General features: G+C 45.0%; 2 protein-coding genes across 6 annotated transcripts; one reads left to right on the forward strand and one right to left on the reverse strand.

Moving 5' to 3' along the window:
• Positions 1-45: 45 nt before the first annotated feature.
• On the forward strand, positions 46-9,580 carry PIF1 (PIF1 5'-to-3' DNA helicase). Of its 5 annotated transcripts, none has more exons than XM_077334129.1 (13): positions 46-816; positions 1,897-2,026; positions 2,426-2,551; positions 2,636-2,789; positions 4,246-4,360; positions 4,438-4,544; positions 4,888-5,027; positions 5,520-5,626; positions 6,204-6,291; positions 6,601-6,746; positions 7,991-8,047; positions 8,207-8,398; positions 9,208-9,580. In XM_077334129.1, exons 1-13 carry the CDS (start codon positions 232-234, stop codon positions 9,247-9,249), a joined length of 1,989 nt encoding a protein of 662 aa, XP_077190244.1. In that variant the 5' UTR covers positions 46-231; the 3' UTR covers positions 9,250-9,580. The 5 variants fall into 5 exon arrangements, with proteins under 5 accessions (XP_077190244.1, XP_077190248.1, XP_077190246.1 ...); XM_077334130.1 differs by having other exon boundaries at positions 48-795; XM_077334133.1 differs by lacking the exon at positions 7,991-8,047 and having other exon boundaries at positions 8,360-8,398.
• On the reverse strand, positions 8,437-14,609 carry SNAPC2 (small nuclear RNA activating complex polypeptide 2). Its single transcript, XM_077334134.1, has 5 exons — positions 14,299-14,609; positions 11,993-12,106; positions 11,851-11,919; positions 11,407-11,620; positions 8,437-10,374 (listed from the first exon to the last, which is right to left on the reverse strand). Exons 1-5 carry the CDS (start codon positions 14,473-14,475, stop codon positions 9,983-9,985), a joined length of 966 nt encoding a protein of 321 aa, XP_077190249.1. The 5' UTR covers positions 14,476-14,609; the 3' UTR covers positions 8,437-9,982.
• Positions 14,610-15,392: the final 783 nt, after the last annotated feature.

The following is a 15,392-nucleotide window of genomic DNA, read 5'->3' on the forward strand; positions in this document are numbered from 1 at the left end:
CGCAGCGCTGATTGGCGGATGCGCTCAAGGCTTCAGATTTGAATCGGCGTGCAGCAAAGGCTGCCCTAACCCGGCGGAAAGAGCTGTGCCTGCAGAACGCGGACAACGCGACAGCCGCTGCAGACCGGGCGCCGGTGGGCGTGAAAAACCCGGTGCCTTTTCAAGGGCGATTCCAGCCTGGTCTGTTCTAGCCGGCGTCGGTCTCCAGTTCCTCTGCAGGCTCAGGCCAGAATGCAGCCAAGCTTCCAGTCGGACGGGCGGGTTCGCTGCACGGTAGCGATAGAGCATTTGGGTGCGGCGGTCCCGAGTCGAGTGCTGCTCCGGGACGCCTGGCTTACACTGGGGCGCGATGAGTTCCGAGAGCTCGTGTTGCGCGTGACCAGCTGCAGCGGCGCCGAGGTTCCCCGCAACTTCCCGTTACGCCGGGACGGAATACGGCTGTTCACACGTTTCGTGAAGGATGGCAAGAGCTCGGTGCGTTTGGGCTCCGGCCCCAAGCACGTCCAGCTGCTGTTCTCGAACTGTCCGCCCGACCAGCTGCGTCGCTTCATCCAGATGTTGCGCATCAAGTTCAAGGCCACCCAGGAAGGAATCCAGCCCGTGAGCGACCGGACGAGGCTCCTCTCTGGCCTGCCCCGCACTTTCGACACGGTCAGTCCTGTGCAGGCCCGCGACCTGCAGCAGGGGAACGTCCGTCAAGCCCTAGCTGACGTTGCAGGGACCCCCACGAGAGGCCAGACACTCCGCAACGAAGCCCGGAAACGTGCCCGGGTCGAATCGTTGGACGGCAACCAGGTGAGACTTCGGCCTGAACGTGTAAGCACTCTTGACTGAGTACTCCTTAAGCAGCATTTTCTTTCTCCAGAGTCCATAGAAAGAGTTTAAGCTTGATAGCTCTAGCTACTGATTTGAAGTATTATACAATGGAGATAGAAATGTACTTTGCATATGGTTACCGGCATATCTGCTTTGCTTACTTTATCGTCTCTTTTCCCCCAGAGACTCAAAGCAGACTACTGGTTATAAACAATGCAACGAGACAACATAGAACATCCAAAGATAAATAAAAAGGACCAGAGTTATAGAATTAGTAAAGAATAAACCATCTTAAAGGCAAAGTATATTATAAGCAGTATAGAAAGTGGAATTAACAAGAAAAATACAATGCAGTTAGAGTGGGTAATACCTGTAGTAGTCATTGTAGTGAACTACCATCTCATTTTATTATAAAGATGTCCTACTTATTTATTTAAATATATTTAAACACATTATATTACATGTTTCAAATCTGGGCTGTGGCTCGGAAAACAGTCATAGTTTAAAGAAAACTTTGCCTAGAAGTGTGGGACTAGCAAAATGGATCCAATGCTCCTCCTTTACTTCTTTCTTCTTAATTTAAATAATAATGAAAGCAAGCATGGAGAAAATCCATCTACTGCATTAGTGAATAAGAGCAGGGAGGTGGATTTGGTCTCCCTTGTATAGAGGATAGATTTCTGGGGCTCCCTCTCTCTTTGTTGCTGCTCTGAGCTACCACCTGCATGTCACCCTCTACAGCAGTAGATGTGCTAGCCTAGTTAAATATAGACAAGGAATTGGTGTCATTTGATCCCTCCTATATATTTTCTTGCAAGACTAGGTACACTGCAACTCTGGAACCACAGTATTATTGCGCAGATGTGTCCTACTTTCAAATATAGTAACAAACATCCATGTAATTTTTCAAATAATCAAAGCCCTTCACTGACTAGCAGATTACTGTTCAAATTGCATTTCCCACTCGTCTGGTGCTTCTATGTAAGCGAGAGGGTAGTGTTAAACACTTCAGATTAGTTTTGAGTGCGAGATGTGTATTGAAGGGTGGACTTTGTTTCAAAGTGTGGGGCTTCCTTCCAGGTGACTGAAATAGAGCCAACGAAGAAGCTGGCTTGGTTGAGGCACCCCAAAACAACACTCACACAAGAACAGTCAATGGTGCTGAATGCAGTGCTAAGTGGAAAGAACATCTTCTTCACGGGAAGTGCTGGTGAGACAAGAGAGGGTGGGAAGAGAGATACTTCACCTGCCATACTGTGAATTCCAAATATCCCCTAGGGCTGCACAATCTGGAGGATTCTAATTCAAGGTTTCTCATAACTGTAGTTCATGTAGCTCCAAGTTGTACAACACCCCTCCAGTGTATGCTGAAACCTGATCTTTCTGTTCAGCTTTTGAGATGTAGGTGGGAAGAGATTCTCCTGGCCTTAATACTTACTGAATGAGACTTTCTCCAGTCAGGCAATATTAGTAACTATCATTTGCCTTGTAAATGGGTTCTCGTGCAGTGGAAAGTTGCAAATGGACAGAGAGAATGTGGGAATGGAATTTAAAGGCAAACTGAACTGATATGGACTATATGCGTCTGAGACAACTGTTCTTTCCAAAGGGACCGGAAAATCCTACTTGCTAAAAAGGATTGTGGCCTCACTGCCTCCAAACAGCACTTATGCTACGGCCAGCACAGGAGTGGCAGCATGTCAGATTGGTGGAACCACACTCCATGCCTTTGCAGGTAACCAAGGCCTTGGGAAGGAAGGGTAGAAAGAGCCTGGTGTTAGGATCTATGATGCTCTCTTCATCCCCCAAATCTTTGCAGGTATTGGTTCCGGAAAGGCTCCCCTACATCAGTGCATTGAGTTGGCTCAGAGGTCGGGGGTACGGCTGCAGTGGCTGAACTGCCAACATCTGATCATTGATGAGATCTCTATGGTAGATGGTGAATTATTTGATAAACTGGAGGCAGTGGCCAGGTATGTACTTACAGGGAGTATCCCTGTACTTGCTTTTGTTGTGTGGGTATAGGTGCATTGGTGGCATTAGCAAGGCAGGTCACAGCTGTACCCAATTCTGCCTTGATAAAACCTGCGTGTGAGTCCTTGGGGATAAAGGGGTAAAGTTCAGAGACATATATATTTTTTAAATTGAGGTGGGATACTGTAAGCCTAGATTCTGTAGCAAGCAGCTCTAGCAAGTGTACCTTTTGTTCACGTGTACTCTTCAGTTTCAAATCTAGTGCAAACTACTACCATGGCTCTAGGAGGATTGTGGCTACTGACCAACATTTGTCATGTTTGTCCTCCAGGCAACTGGTTCCACTCCTTAGTCTGATGCTCAGGATTCTGCCCATGTGGCACCCTCCTGAAACTCTTATTTTTCCACTACACGGCAAGCTCTTTTTCCTCTCTCAAGTGTATTCTGTGTCTTGGTAGTATATTACATGCACAGGCATCACAAGGAAAAGTGATGTGTGGGTTGATCAAGGTGGAAGGCTTTTCATTAAGAAGTAATGAAACAAGAAAAACTCCATTGCTGCCACTGCCACCAGCCTACCCAGTAGCATGGAAGATGCTTTTTGGCCCTGGCCCCAGCCTGGTGGAATGAGCTCCCAGGAAAGCTGCGGACTCTGATGGTACTATCAACATTCCGCAGGGTCTGTAAGATGGAGCTCTTCCGCCAGGCTTTTGTTTGAGGCTGGGGAGGGAGAGCTGTTCTGGGATTTAGAAACTGGGGGTCCTGTCTAGTGGAAGGCGCTGTGTAAGATTCACCCGGTTGTGCCAGAGTATGGATAGAGTTGGGGTAGGTGATCTACTGACTGGGAAAGGAGAAGGTTGATGTTTCTGCCATCTGTTGGAGTTTTTAGATTGTACTGTTATTTTATTGGGTATTGTGGGTTTTTATGGAAATTATTTTTATATTGTTTGTAAGCCGCCTCGGGTGAACTTTGTTGGGAAGAGCAGGGTATAAATTAAATTATAAATAAATAAATAAACTGTGGCCTGCCTGCCTTATACAATGGTGATTAGGATTGCTGAGAATTTTAGCACTTTCCTCAAAGTGCATAATTCAATTTTAGCAATCCTAATTATCAGTTTATGACAGTCACTGCTCTTCCATATTACAGGGTAAGCTTGTGTTCTTCACCACAGTGCCATGGCAATGTGATAGGTTTTAGTAGAGACCTTTACCTTAAGCTTTGGAAGGATGATGGATTTGTACAGAGAATCTGAGGCTTATGATAGAATCTGGATTGTACCATGCAAGTAACGTCACTGTTTGCACTTCTGCTGAGACAAAGTCTCATAGGAACATTGGTATCAAACATGTGCTAGAAGGACTGTTTAGCTGCAGGGGCTTTGCATTTCGCTTTCTCCTGGAAATGAGTGATAGCTTCTCACTGAAGGTGGCTGTTTGTCTGTGCTGTGTTAGAACCATCAGGAAGTGTGAGGATCCATTTGGAGGAATCCAACTCATCATCTGTGGAGACTTCCTGCAACTACCCCCAGTCAGTAAAGGCACTGAACAAGCCAAGTTTTGCTTCCAGGTATGTTGCTGCTGATATTGTTCACTAGCTATCCCACTGCTGGCCTATTAACTTCAACCAACATTGCTCTTTCACAGGCAAAAAGCTGGAGGAGGTGTGTCCACTTGAACATGGAACTGACCAAAGTACAGAGACAGACTGACAAAGATTTCATTTACCTCCTGAATGCAGTCCGCCAGGGCAGGTGTGGTGTCAGCTCTTCCCATAATAATCTCAGGAATTATGACGTTTCCAGGCTATACAATTGTCAGCTGTTTGGCTGTCCCTGGGTCACCGAAGAAAAAGCTTGGTCTTGTGAAAGATCTGTGTGTTCATATGCACATGTCCATATTAGAGTTAAACTTCCTAATTTGATGGGGTTATAACTTGAGTATTTCCACAGAGGGAAAAAAATGCAAGGTGGATGTGGATAGCAAGGCATGCATCTATATAGGTTATTGGGTCAGGGTAATGATGTTGGTGTTCTTCATCAAATACTCCAGGTTTTAGTTGTCTTGCTTGTAAATGCTCTCATCAATCCTTGTCAGATGCACAGAGGAGGTCATCAAACAGCTGACTGCAACTAAGACCCACAAGTTAGAAAGAGATGGAATCCTGGCCACTCAGTTGTGCACCCACAAGGATGACGTGGAACTAATGAATGCAAAAAGACTGAAGGAGCTATCTGGTAAGAATGTTGAAGGGAAAGACTGTAAAAACCACTGCAAGGGATGGGGAGACTTTCAGTTTGGGTAAGATCTGTAGATGGCAGGAACAGAAATCTTGATGTTTTGATCAGAAATAAGCTACTGCAGAAGGGTAAGAGAACACCACAGAATCAGACCACGTTTCACCAGCAATAAAGCTTCCCTGTCATGAGATTCTTCTGCAAGTATTTGATAGAATAAAAGGTTAGTAAAGGCTGAGCAGAGACAAAAAGGGGGAAGGATTAGTTTTGGGTGGTGGGTTCTTGGATCTTATGGATAATGTCTAGGGAGTGACTTTTAGAGTAATGTGTAATGCCTGGGGTTTTGGTATCTAGAGCTATAGAAATATTTATAATTGAGACCCTGTATAAGCAGATTATCTTTTAGGGAAACTAATGTGTGGAGTAGCTCTTTGAAAATACATTAAGGAGTGAAGAGATTATAAATTCTTTTATGTGGTTTGTGCTTTTTAGGAGAATCAAGGTCCTACAAGGCTGTGGATAGTGACCCTGTGTTGGTGAAAACTTTAGATGCATACTGTCCTGTAAGCAGCATCATTGAACTTAAACTGGGTGCCCAGGTAAGAAGAAAACATGACATGTGGGGTTGCCTGGGTTCAGAAGCAGCTCATGGGCTGGCAATGGGATTTGACCTCAGCCCCTAAGAAAGTTCTTATTTCCATTAGTTTGCTCACTAACATCACAGGGCTGGCATTGTTTTCATAGGCTCGTACAAAAGGAAGCTGTAGTCCCTACATAAATAGAAGTTACCTTGGTTTTTAATATGACTTCACCAGAGAATATGGATCAAGTTTGCCAGTGAACAAGCATAGCAGTTGCAAAAGAATTTGAGCAATTTTCTATGGCCAGTATTAGTCATATGCCTAGTTGAAGAGGCATGGCTACATTTGCAGATAACTACCAAATGTAATGGGTCTGTTCCTTTAAGCCATGTATGTGGGCTCTGTGTCATTTCTGCAAATCTGTAAACTCTGGAACTCCAGCATTGTCTAATAGTGGAGGAAGTCATTTTTTTTTTTAATAGCAACTCACAACAGCTAGAATCAAGTTTTCCTACCAGGATTGAGGGTAGGTGAGCCCTTTTTTGCAAGTCTTCTGTAACAGGGAATTCCTTGTTGTGGTTCTTTATTCTGTTAGGTGATGCTTACCAAGAATCTGGATGTATCCAAGGGTTTGGTGAATGGGGCTCGTGGAGTTGTGATTGGATTTGTAACTGAAGGAAAAGGTTAGTTTCTAAAAGGCATGCTTGAGAATTTAGTGTTTCCTGGAAAATGAAGCATTGTTATCAATTGGCACTTCTGCTTTTTGAAAAATAACTGCTCTCCTTTGTAACTTCGCTTTTAATTCTTTGCTGCCCCATCTTAATAATTAAATTTTATATCACTTGGAGGGGTTGATGTAGATTCCTGTGGCTGAAATGGAAGAGCTTCGGGAACTAATATGAAGCACCTCGAAACATGTAATGCCTGCTCCAAAAGCTAGGCTAAAAAAAAAAAAAAGGAAAAAAGCCTCATGCGCTGCATTCTTCCTATAGGGCTACCTAAAGTGAGGTTTCTGTGTGGTGTCACTACTGCTGTTGGGTTGGAACGATGGGTCTTCAAGGGACCAGCAGGGATACATCTGACTCGCCAACAGTTGCCTTTAAAACTTGCTTGGGCCATTTCCATCCACAAGAGCCAGGTTAGTGACTCGTCCCATAGTATCCATTACAGCTAATGTGCAGCCATGGTGGTCAACTATCAGCAAAAAGCAAGGCTTCTTGATGGTAGCACAGAAGATAACATTTACATCTCTTTACTATTTATTTATGGATTGAGGAATTTATATTCCACAGCTTCACCCAAAGGTCCCAGAGTGAGTCATATAATCTTTAAACCGCCCGTGGCGCCACGGACTATATAATTCGGTAAGGGGTCTGGAGGTGGGATTAGTCCGTGATGAGGAAGGGTCCGGATTGGACCCTTCCTCACGACAGACAAACAGAGAGACCAATCGGCAGGCGCAAAGCGCCTGCCGATTGGTTCCTCCTGGCCTGACGCGGCGAGAGGCCTGACGCTACCCGAGAGCCCCCGGCAGCCGCGCATAGCGCGGCTGCCGGGGGCTCCCTGCCCGGCGGGCTGACGCGGCGAGAGGTGCTTCGCGCCTCTCGCCGCGTCAGGCCGCTGCCCGAGGGAGCCCCCGGCAGTCGCGCAGAGCGCGGCTGCCAAGGGCTCCCTCGGCCAGCGGGCTGACGCGGCGAGAGGCGCGAAGCACCTCTCGCCGCGTCAGCCCGCCGGAGGATCCCTCGGGTAGCCGCCTGACTCTCGCCGCATTGGAAAAGACTCTCACCCGCAGGAAAAGACCCCGGCAGTCGCGTGGAGCGCGGCTGCCGGCCCCTCCCCGCTGCTACTGACTACACGGAGCTGACTACAGAGCCATCGCCGCGGGACAACACAGAATGTATGTATCTAGATCCCGCTGTATCCCTTTTACAGCGGGCTATATTTCTAGTACAAAATAAAATCTAAAGCAGTGGTCCCCAACCTTTTTATCACCGGGGACTGGTCAACGGCTGACAATTTTACTGAGGCCCCGGGGAGGGGAGTCTTTTGCTGAGGAATATCGCTGCCACCGCCTGAGCCCCTGCTCAACTTGCTTTTCCCCTGGAGCCACTGACTTCCTGCCGCCCACTAGGGGGCGCTGCCAGCAGCAGCTGCGCAGTGCCACGCCAAGGGGGAGCCCCAGCTATGGCGGCCGCTGGAGAACACCCAAGGTGAGCCGGTGGGAAAGTGGCAGGACAGCCCTCAAGGCAGCAGCTGGGGAGGACAAGAAGGAGCCGCTGCCCGGTACCGACTGAGCCACCGACTGGTACCGGTCTCCGAACCAGGGGTTGGGGACCGCTGATCTAAAGTTTACTTAAAACAAAATTCCCCCCTCCTTGGCAGAAGCAGCTGTCTTTGATGCTTGAACTAGAAAATAGAAGAGGGATACTCTTGCTACAGGTATAGCCATATAACTATTACTACAGCCCCTTCAATGATTTTTGAGTTCTTTCTGCCCAATATGACATTTGAATATGGCCTAATTGCATCAAGTATGTACCATCTATATACTAATTGCTCCAGTAGGTGCTCACTACATTACTGTGTTTCTCCCATTAGGGTATGTCTCTAGACTGTGTTGAAATCTCCTTGGCTCGCGTCTTCGAATGTGGTCAGGCTTATGTAGCACTCTCTCGGGCACGTAGCCTTGCAGGTCTTCGTGTTTTGGATTTCGATCCTAAAGTAGTGAAAGCTAATTCTTGTGTGTTGCAGTTCTACAGTTGCTTGAGGAAAGAACCCTTTTTAATTCAGGTAATGTGATGCTGTTATTAAGTTGCTCTAATCAGATGTAATGTAGACACCTTCTGCATTTATGTACATTCCACATAAGGAATAAGAATATAGAAACAAGTACTAGAGTAGACTGGAACACAAGCCCCACATGTACAAAGCACCACTGCATTTCTGTGGAAACAAACTCATCAATTCAAGAATCTCAAAGCAGCCATACATCTTGCTGTCTATTTTGCTTTACTTATTATATTTATATACCGCCTTCCCTTAAGGCTTAGATTGCTGAAGTATCTTCTCTTTATTCTTTTCATGAAGATTGAGGACAGTCTAGGAAGGCCTAAAGTTTTTTTCCCCCCCTTCCAAACTCCTATCTGAAATACTGTTTAGAATTATCAAAATGGCAGGCAGGCATGCCTTAAAGATTTACAACTCTTTAAATACAAGACATACATGTGCTAAAAGTAGCATGGGCACATCAGTCCAGTTTTCTGTCAAATATTGGATATATTTGTAGTTTCTTATAGAAAACAAAGGCATAAGTTCAGTTCCATATGCATATAAAATATTTGTATTTGTTGTAAAACTAATTTAGATTTGATAGAACAAGGTGTTGCATACTTCAGTTGTTCCTAAATGTTGTTTTTTCTGAAAACTTTCATGGCTTCAAATTTCCAGAAATTTTATATCCCTGTAGTCCATTCAGAATTCAATTAAATATAGGCCACAATGAATGCTGCTATCTCTATTCTGACTAGATTTAAGTCTTTTGGATTAAATGTTTTCCTAACTGAGGGATAATTCATGTAACTTCTGTCTTTACTCTTTAGGCTTCTCTGAATTCCTACATTAAAGCTGATAAGGAGAACTGAGACAACAACTAGACTAATTGAACATTCCTTATTCTATTATTTTGCTGAGTAATTTACAGCTACCATTTAGAAAACTACTTTTGTTGGGTGGTCTGGCTTAACTGCTCAACAGGCATGTGTCTACCTTGGACTATCCTTTTCCACAAGAACAGAAGATCAGCCTGGGGCACCTGCATACACAAAGCAAAATCACAAACTGGAAAAGGACATTAACCTAAACCCTCAAGGAACACTTGTAATGGATGCTGAGCTAGTTTTATTTCTGTTTAGCTTATATATATATATGATATATGATGGCAATTTGTCACTGAAGAATAAACAAATCAGTAAAAGCTACCTGTCCTTCCACATTTCTCTCTAAGTCTGCCTTATTCCATCTAAACTGCAAAGTAATGCTTTAAATGAAACAATATTAGGCAGCTATAGTAATAGACACTTTCTGGATTAGTTTTTAGTTTTAGTTTAAGGTATTTGTATCTAGTTCTGCATTAGTTTTTGCTTTGTCTTCTATGTGTCTGCAAGTGAAAAGATCATACAATGCAGCCTTCATTATCACCAGTATCTTAAGTTTAAGGTAGCTGGAGCTATTTCTAATCCCAACATACCAGAGGCAGTAGAAATGGAAGTATGAATCCACTAAATTGCCTTGCAAAATGGACTGTTGAAATGATCCAAGACATCCATGTACACAATCTACTAAGAAATACTTCCAAAGTTAAAAAAGGGAAGTTCATTACAAATTCTGATTTCCTCTGTCCAAGTTCATTTCCTTTCGCACCAAAATATCCAAAGGAAGTAAGAATGAATTCAGAGGACAGATACCCAGAGTCTTCCAGTCCATAACAGAGGCCTCAGGAGCTTCAGCACTGGGAGCATCTGTGGAACTAGCAAATTCTTTATGCTGTGGATGGCAGTTAGTGATCTGATACACAGGGAGTGACATGTGGCATGAATCTCTACTACTGTTGTTAGACTGGCTTGAATCTGCTTGTGTCCTCCTCTCCCCAGCATAATGGCCATTTAACTCTGCATAGCATTTGTACATGTGGTTCTTCAGCTTCATAATATCAAGGAAAACTAGCTCTTCTGGAAGTGACAGCAACAGATCCAGGACCACAGCTGCCTCTGTATAAATCAAAACACAACAGACAGCAGCAACTTACATATAAGTATAATAAATTAATTACTTTGGTCTCTGCCCCATTCCTGTTTCTGCTCTGACCTGGCACCCTCCAGCAAGGACAGAATACTATTTTGTCCTTCCCCAATTTACTCCAAAGCTGTTTGTTCAGATTTTTATTCTTTTTATTCTATTCTAGAGACTCATAATATACAGTATAAACAATTACCAAGCACTTCCATTTGTTAAAATACTTATCCATCCACCAATTTAAAGTTTTTAAGCAATACTATTCTTCTCCTACATGCTACTCTACTCATTGTTCCAATTCTCATACCATTCCTAATACCACATTAACACTATCTTCCACAACAGTAAATTAATCAAAATATTCATTCCACTCCTATATCTTCCTATGTAAATACTGTATTTGCCGGCGTATAAGACGACTGGGTGTATAAGATGACTCCCCAACATTTCCACTCAAAATATAGAGTTTGTTACATTACATTACAGTACTATGGGTCACTATGGGCAGCTATGTCTATCCCAACTGAAGTGCACCCGGCATATAGGACGACCCCCCCCACTTGGAGGCATGTTTTTCAGGGGGGAAAAGTAGTCTCATACGCCAGCAAATATTGTATATATTCCTAGCTTGTACACTCCAGTCTCACAATAACAAACTTGGGGCAAGCAATCAGTACTTTTTTGGGTATTCTTAAGCAGTCCTGAGAAAGTTAGGGGTCACACTGACAGAGAACAGTGTTTTTCCATCTTCGCCAAGCAAGGCTACTAGTGGCCTATCTGCCTTCGGAACGTTTGGCTATAGTGATCCATGATATAGTCACTTCCAGGCTAGACCTCTGTAACTTGCTCTACGTAGGCATATCCTTGTCCTTGACCCAGAAATTGCAACTGATACAAAATGTGTCTGCAAGGGTCCTCACTAAGACACCTTGGAGGTAGGACTGTGAAGGTCAACAGTACTTATCTTGATATCCCATTCATCCTTTTTCTGCTGAAACTTTACTTACCAGCAGGTGAGAGTTCTGGTGCTTTAGACCCACGTGAGAGCATGGAAAGGTACTTGTAGATACTTTCAAAGTCCACGTGGAATCCTTGCTCTTCTGCAGAGTTTTCCCTTCTTTCATTATGGGCAGATGGGGATGAACACTGTTGGGTCTTCACAGGCTTTGGGGGCACGGAATGAAGCAAGCTGAGGGGCTCAGTAGATGCAACAGTTAGAACCTTGGTGGGTGGGAATACAAAGACGAGAGATTTCAAATGAAGAAGTGAATCCATCCAGTGCCCCAACAACTAAAGATTCCCTATGGAACACAGTGCATTTCCAAGCACTTGTAGCTGCTTGCAAAGGCATAAGCATCAAATAGGATAGGGTGAATGGCCAGAACAGATCTCCCAAGCTAGTCATAATCCTCTGATGTTAGTCAGGTAACAGGGATATATACCACACTTACCTGAGAAAATGCAGTTGTCGTACTGTTCTGAAGACTACCTGTCAGCTTCTCAGCCAGCTCTGTCCATACCTAAAAACAGGAAATATCAAATACCTGAATCCCTTTCAACCTAATCAAACCAATATCCATACCCTTCTTGTACCTCAATAGGTGCTGGAGTTGGGCCTTTCTGCCGCTGATGCTTGAGAGACTGATATTGTGCCTTGACTGCTTCTCTTGCTACCCGTTCTTTCAGCAGTTGCACGTAGACCAAAATCTGTGAAAATATTTTAGAGAGTTTCAGAAGGTAGCTGTGTAGAACAGCCAAATTCAAGTCCAATAGCACCTTAGAGCAGCCTTTTTCAACCTTTTGATCATGGAGAAGCCCCTGCAATAATTGTTCAGATTTCAAGGAGCCCCAGAAGTGATGTCAGCAACCTGTGCCTCCCTGTCATGCCCCAATAGTGACATGTCACTGGAAATGACATCAGAACCTGTGTTAACAGGCAGGCTCAAGAAGGATTGGGGTGGGGAGTGACAGGAGCTAGCATAAGGGAGGAGTAGGCGTGCAGGCTTGACCCCCTCCCAGGCACAGAAACCATGAGAAAACTCATGCGTGGGGAGGGGGAAGCTTATGGCTCCTTTAAGGCAGGAGGGGAATCCCTGCCTTAGAGACTCACCAGATGCACGCACGCATGCATACATACAGAGCACTCTGGGTAAATGTGCAAAATCTTCCACCTTTGCTTGTAACTTTAATAGATATATATTTCATGTGTATGCTGAAGTTTTAAGCTCATACTTGATCAGAAGTTTTAAGCTTCTACCAGATTCCTCTTTGATTCTTTGTTCTGAAGATATTAACCAGCTGTTTTTCCTTCCACCTAACACTTACTGATATTTCTGTCATAGGAAAGGTAGGCACAGCAAAATTTGTGTATTTTACCATAATGAAACCCCAGCCATTGGCAATCCTGAACAGCACTTTGAATTAACTATCAACAGTGGTTTCCTCCTGGGGACAGAATTGTGTGGTTCTGCTGATCCTCAGGTTCCTTGTCACCTAGTAGTAGCCAGCAGCCTGCCCTCACTAGGGCTTTAAAAAAATCAGTGATACATCTTTCCCTTTCTATCTTTCTTTTTAAAAAGTTGAGGATTGTAACATTGTTATAATGTTAGATCAATATAGAAATATTTAATTTCCAGGTGTTTTAAAAACTTGCCAGTGGTGGTGAGAAATGGCCACCTTGGGGACAGTGTTAGGGAAAATGGCTGCTGTACAGGTGAGAAAAATTAGAACTTGCTTAGCCACATGGCTTTATTTCAGTTTTCCCAAAAACTTACCAGCAAAGCAAATTTGAGAAAGGCCAGAAAAAAGCCGGGGAAAATTTGCCTCCCAACAGTATTGAACCTGGACCAAATAACAGCCATATATAACAGACAGAGGCTTAACTGGTATCTTATAATTTGTCACTCTCCTCTTCCCAATAGGAAGGAGTACAATTACTCCCCATGAGCAAGATGTCTGCAGTACAACTCAGTCTCAAACTTGTACTGACTGCGCAAATCCTTTGATTTTTTTTTAAAAAGTTGTTTTGGAACTCTATATGATGCACCTAAGGGTCCACTGATGGATTGCCCCCCTTATCTTTGTTCTTTTTTTATTTATGTTAAACCTACAGGTTTCTTTTTAAAGACTGTTGTTTCTTTAAAGATGTTCTATTCCACAGTCACATGATACTTCTGAATCTTCCAGAGAAGTTAAGTTGGAAGCCAGGCTCTCCTTGGCTCTGTCATTGAGGCAGAAAAAATAACTGATCTTCTTGGGTTGAAGAAGGAAAGGAAAGGTTTGAGCAAGGTTCAGGGTAGAACAGGCTTGCAATTTTTTCTCTGAGGTAGTTGTTACAATTGTTACACTGACCATTTAGGTAACCTTTTATTCTGGTTGGGTTTTTCCTGTGTGTTTAATAAATCAACTGGGTTTTCTTTTTTGCCTAGCATTTCTGTAGTTTTATTCTAGTTACCAAATCGAGATTTGGTTTCCAGGGTCTATTCTGTACACATTGGATAATGCACCCCATTATGTTTTTGCAGCTTCAAAAGTGCATTGAATGAGCATTATGTAATGCGTGCAGAATGGGCCCAGGTTTCAGTTAACTAATACACCATCCAGCAACTGGCTAGGCTACTAAGCCAAAGGATAAATAATAATAGCTTCTGTTTTATCAGGAGTGGGTAAGGCTCCCCCTCATTAAAAAGGAGAGTCTTACTGGTGGCAGCAACAAGGTAAGAACTGGACAGGGAGAAACGTGAAGGATTAAATGTGGCAATTACTGGGCTGCGCTTACCGTCAGACACTACAGCACCTCCCCTCCAAGCCCAATTTACACAGCAGCTCAAGCGTCCGTAAGGATCTCAAGTCATCCGTGCAGCAAAGGCCAAGAGCTCTCCGCGTGGCACGGCACCCACCTCAGCCTCCTCCCTCCCCGGCAGATACTTCTTCAGCAGCTCCGGGCGCAGAGGCCCCTCGCCGTGAGCTCTCAAGGCCCTCAGCAGACGCCTCTTCTCTCGATCTGACCAAGCGTGGACGACGGAATCGAGAGCATAGCGAGCCGGAACAGAGCGGCGTCTCGACGGCGGCTTCATGCCAGCGGGAGAGCACCACTCGCCGCCTTCCCTCACCCGGGGCCGCCGCGCTTAAATTAGCGGCCGCCTCCGCTCCTGCTCGCCCAGAGCCTCGCTGTCATGGCGACGGACTCCGCTGGTGCCCCGCCCCGCAGACACACCTTAACCTGAAGCCTCGCTTCCTGGCGCAACACCGCCGCCCCCCCCCCATTGTCGCCTACTAATGACGCACTGAGAACACAAACGAGGGGCTGTGCGAAGAGAGGGAGAGGCCAGTGAAGCCCCGCCTCCCTAGGCGAATCACGGGAAAGGAGGGCGGGGTACTGGTGACGTCACCGAACAGCGTTTGTTGCGGCGGAAGCGGAATGTTGGCTGCTGTTCTGGCGGGGTTCTGCAGGCAGGCAGGCAGGGAGGAAGGAAGGGGCTGTCCCTGCCTGGAATCCCAAAGCCCCTATTGCCTTGGAGCCAGAGCCAGGCTCCTTCCAGCGCTGGGGAGTGGGACAGGTTGTCATTAAAAGTGGTCTCATTTCGATCCAGGCGATCAGGGATCATTGCTCTATCTCTGTGCCAGGGACCTGGTATAACGAGACCCTGTCTTCCCAAATAACTCTGATCCTGTTCTCAACTCACACTAGATTGCCAATTCTTACAGGGCCCATCTTTGTTCATGGTGGCATCAAGATTAGCCTGCAAACCCCTGGGGATGGATGTTGTGTTTGGCACTAATCTCCCAACAAGTTGTGCCTAGATAATGTAGGTCAGGTCTTGCTGCTCAGGGCTGTCTCTGTGGGTGTCAGGGGAAAGATTATTTAAATACTCTGAGTAGGACGGCTGTCTCTGTCCCTTTACATTCAAAGTTGTAGTTATCAGGTTTTTGTACCTGAAATAGTTTTCCAATGCTTCTGTGGCTGGCAGCATGCCAGTTGCAATCAAAATCT

The sequence above is a fragment of the Paroedura picta genome, chromosome 4, assembly GCF_049243985.1.
Source record: "Paroedura picta isolate Pp20150507F chromosome 4, Ppicta_v3.0, whole genome shotgun sequence".
NCBI classification, from domain to species: Eukaryota; Metazoa; Chordata; class Lepidosauria; order Squamata; family Gekkonidae; genus Paroedura; species Paroedura picta.

Coding starts and splice junctions, on each gene's coding strand:
- PIF1 (XM_077334129.1), top strand. CDS start 232: ATGCAGCCAAGCTTCCAGTCGGACGGGCGGGTTCGCTGCACGGTAGCG. Junction 817..1,896: donor TGAGACTTCGGCCTGAACGT/GTAAGCACTCTT, acceptor GCTTCCTTCCAG/GTGACTGAAATAGAGCCAAC. Junction 2,790..4,245: donor AAACTGGAGGCAGTGGCCAG/GTATGTACTTAC, acceptor GTGCTGTGTTAG/AACCATCAGGAAGTGTGAGG.
- SNAPC2 (XM_077334134.1), bottom strand. CDS start 14,475: ATGAAGCCGCCGTCGAGACGCCGCTCTGTTCCGGCTCGCTATGCTCTC. Junction 12,107..14,298: donor CGGGGAGGGAGGAGGCTGAG/GTGGGTGCCGTG, acceptor ATATTTTCACAG/ATTTTGGTCTACGTGCAACT. Junction 10,375..11,406: donor ACCAGAACTCTCACCTGCTG/GTAAGTAAAGTT, acceptor TGATTTATACAG/AGGCAGCTGTGGTCCTGGAT.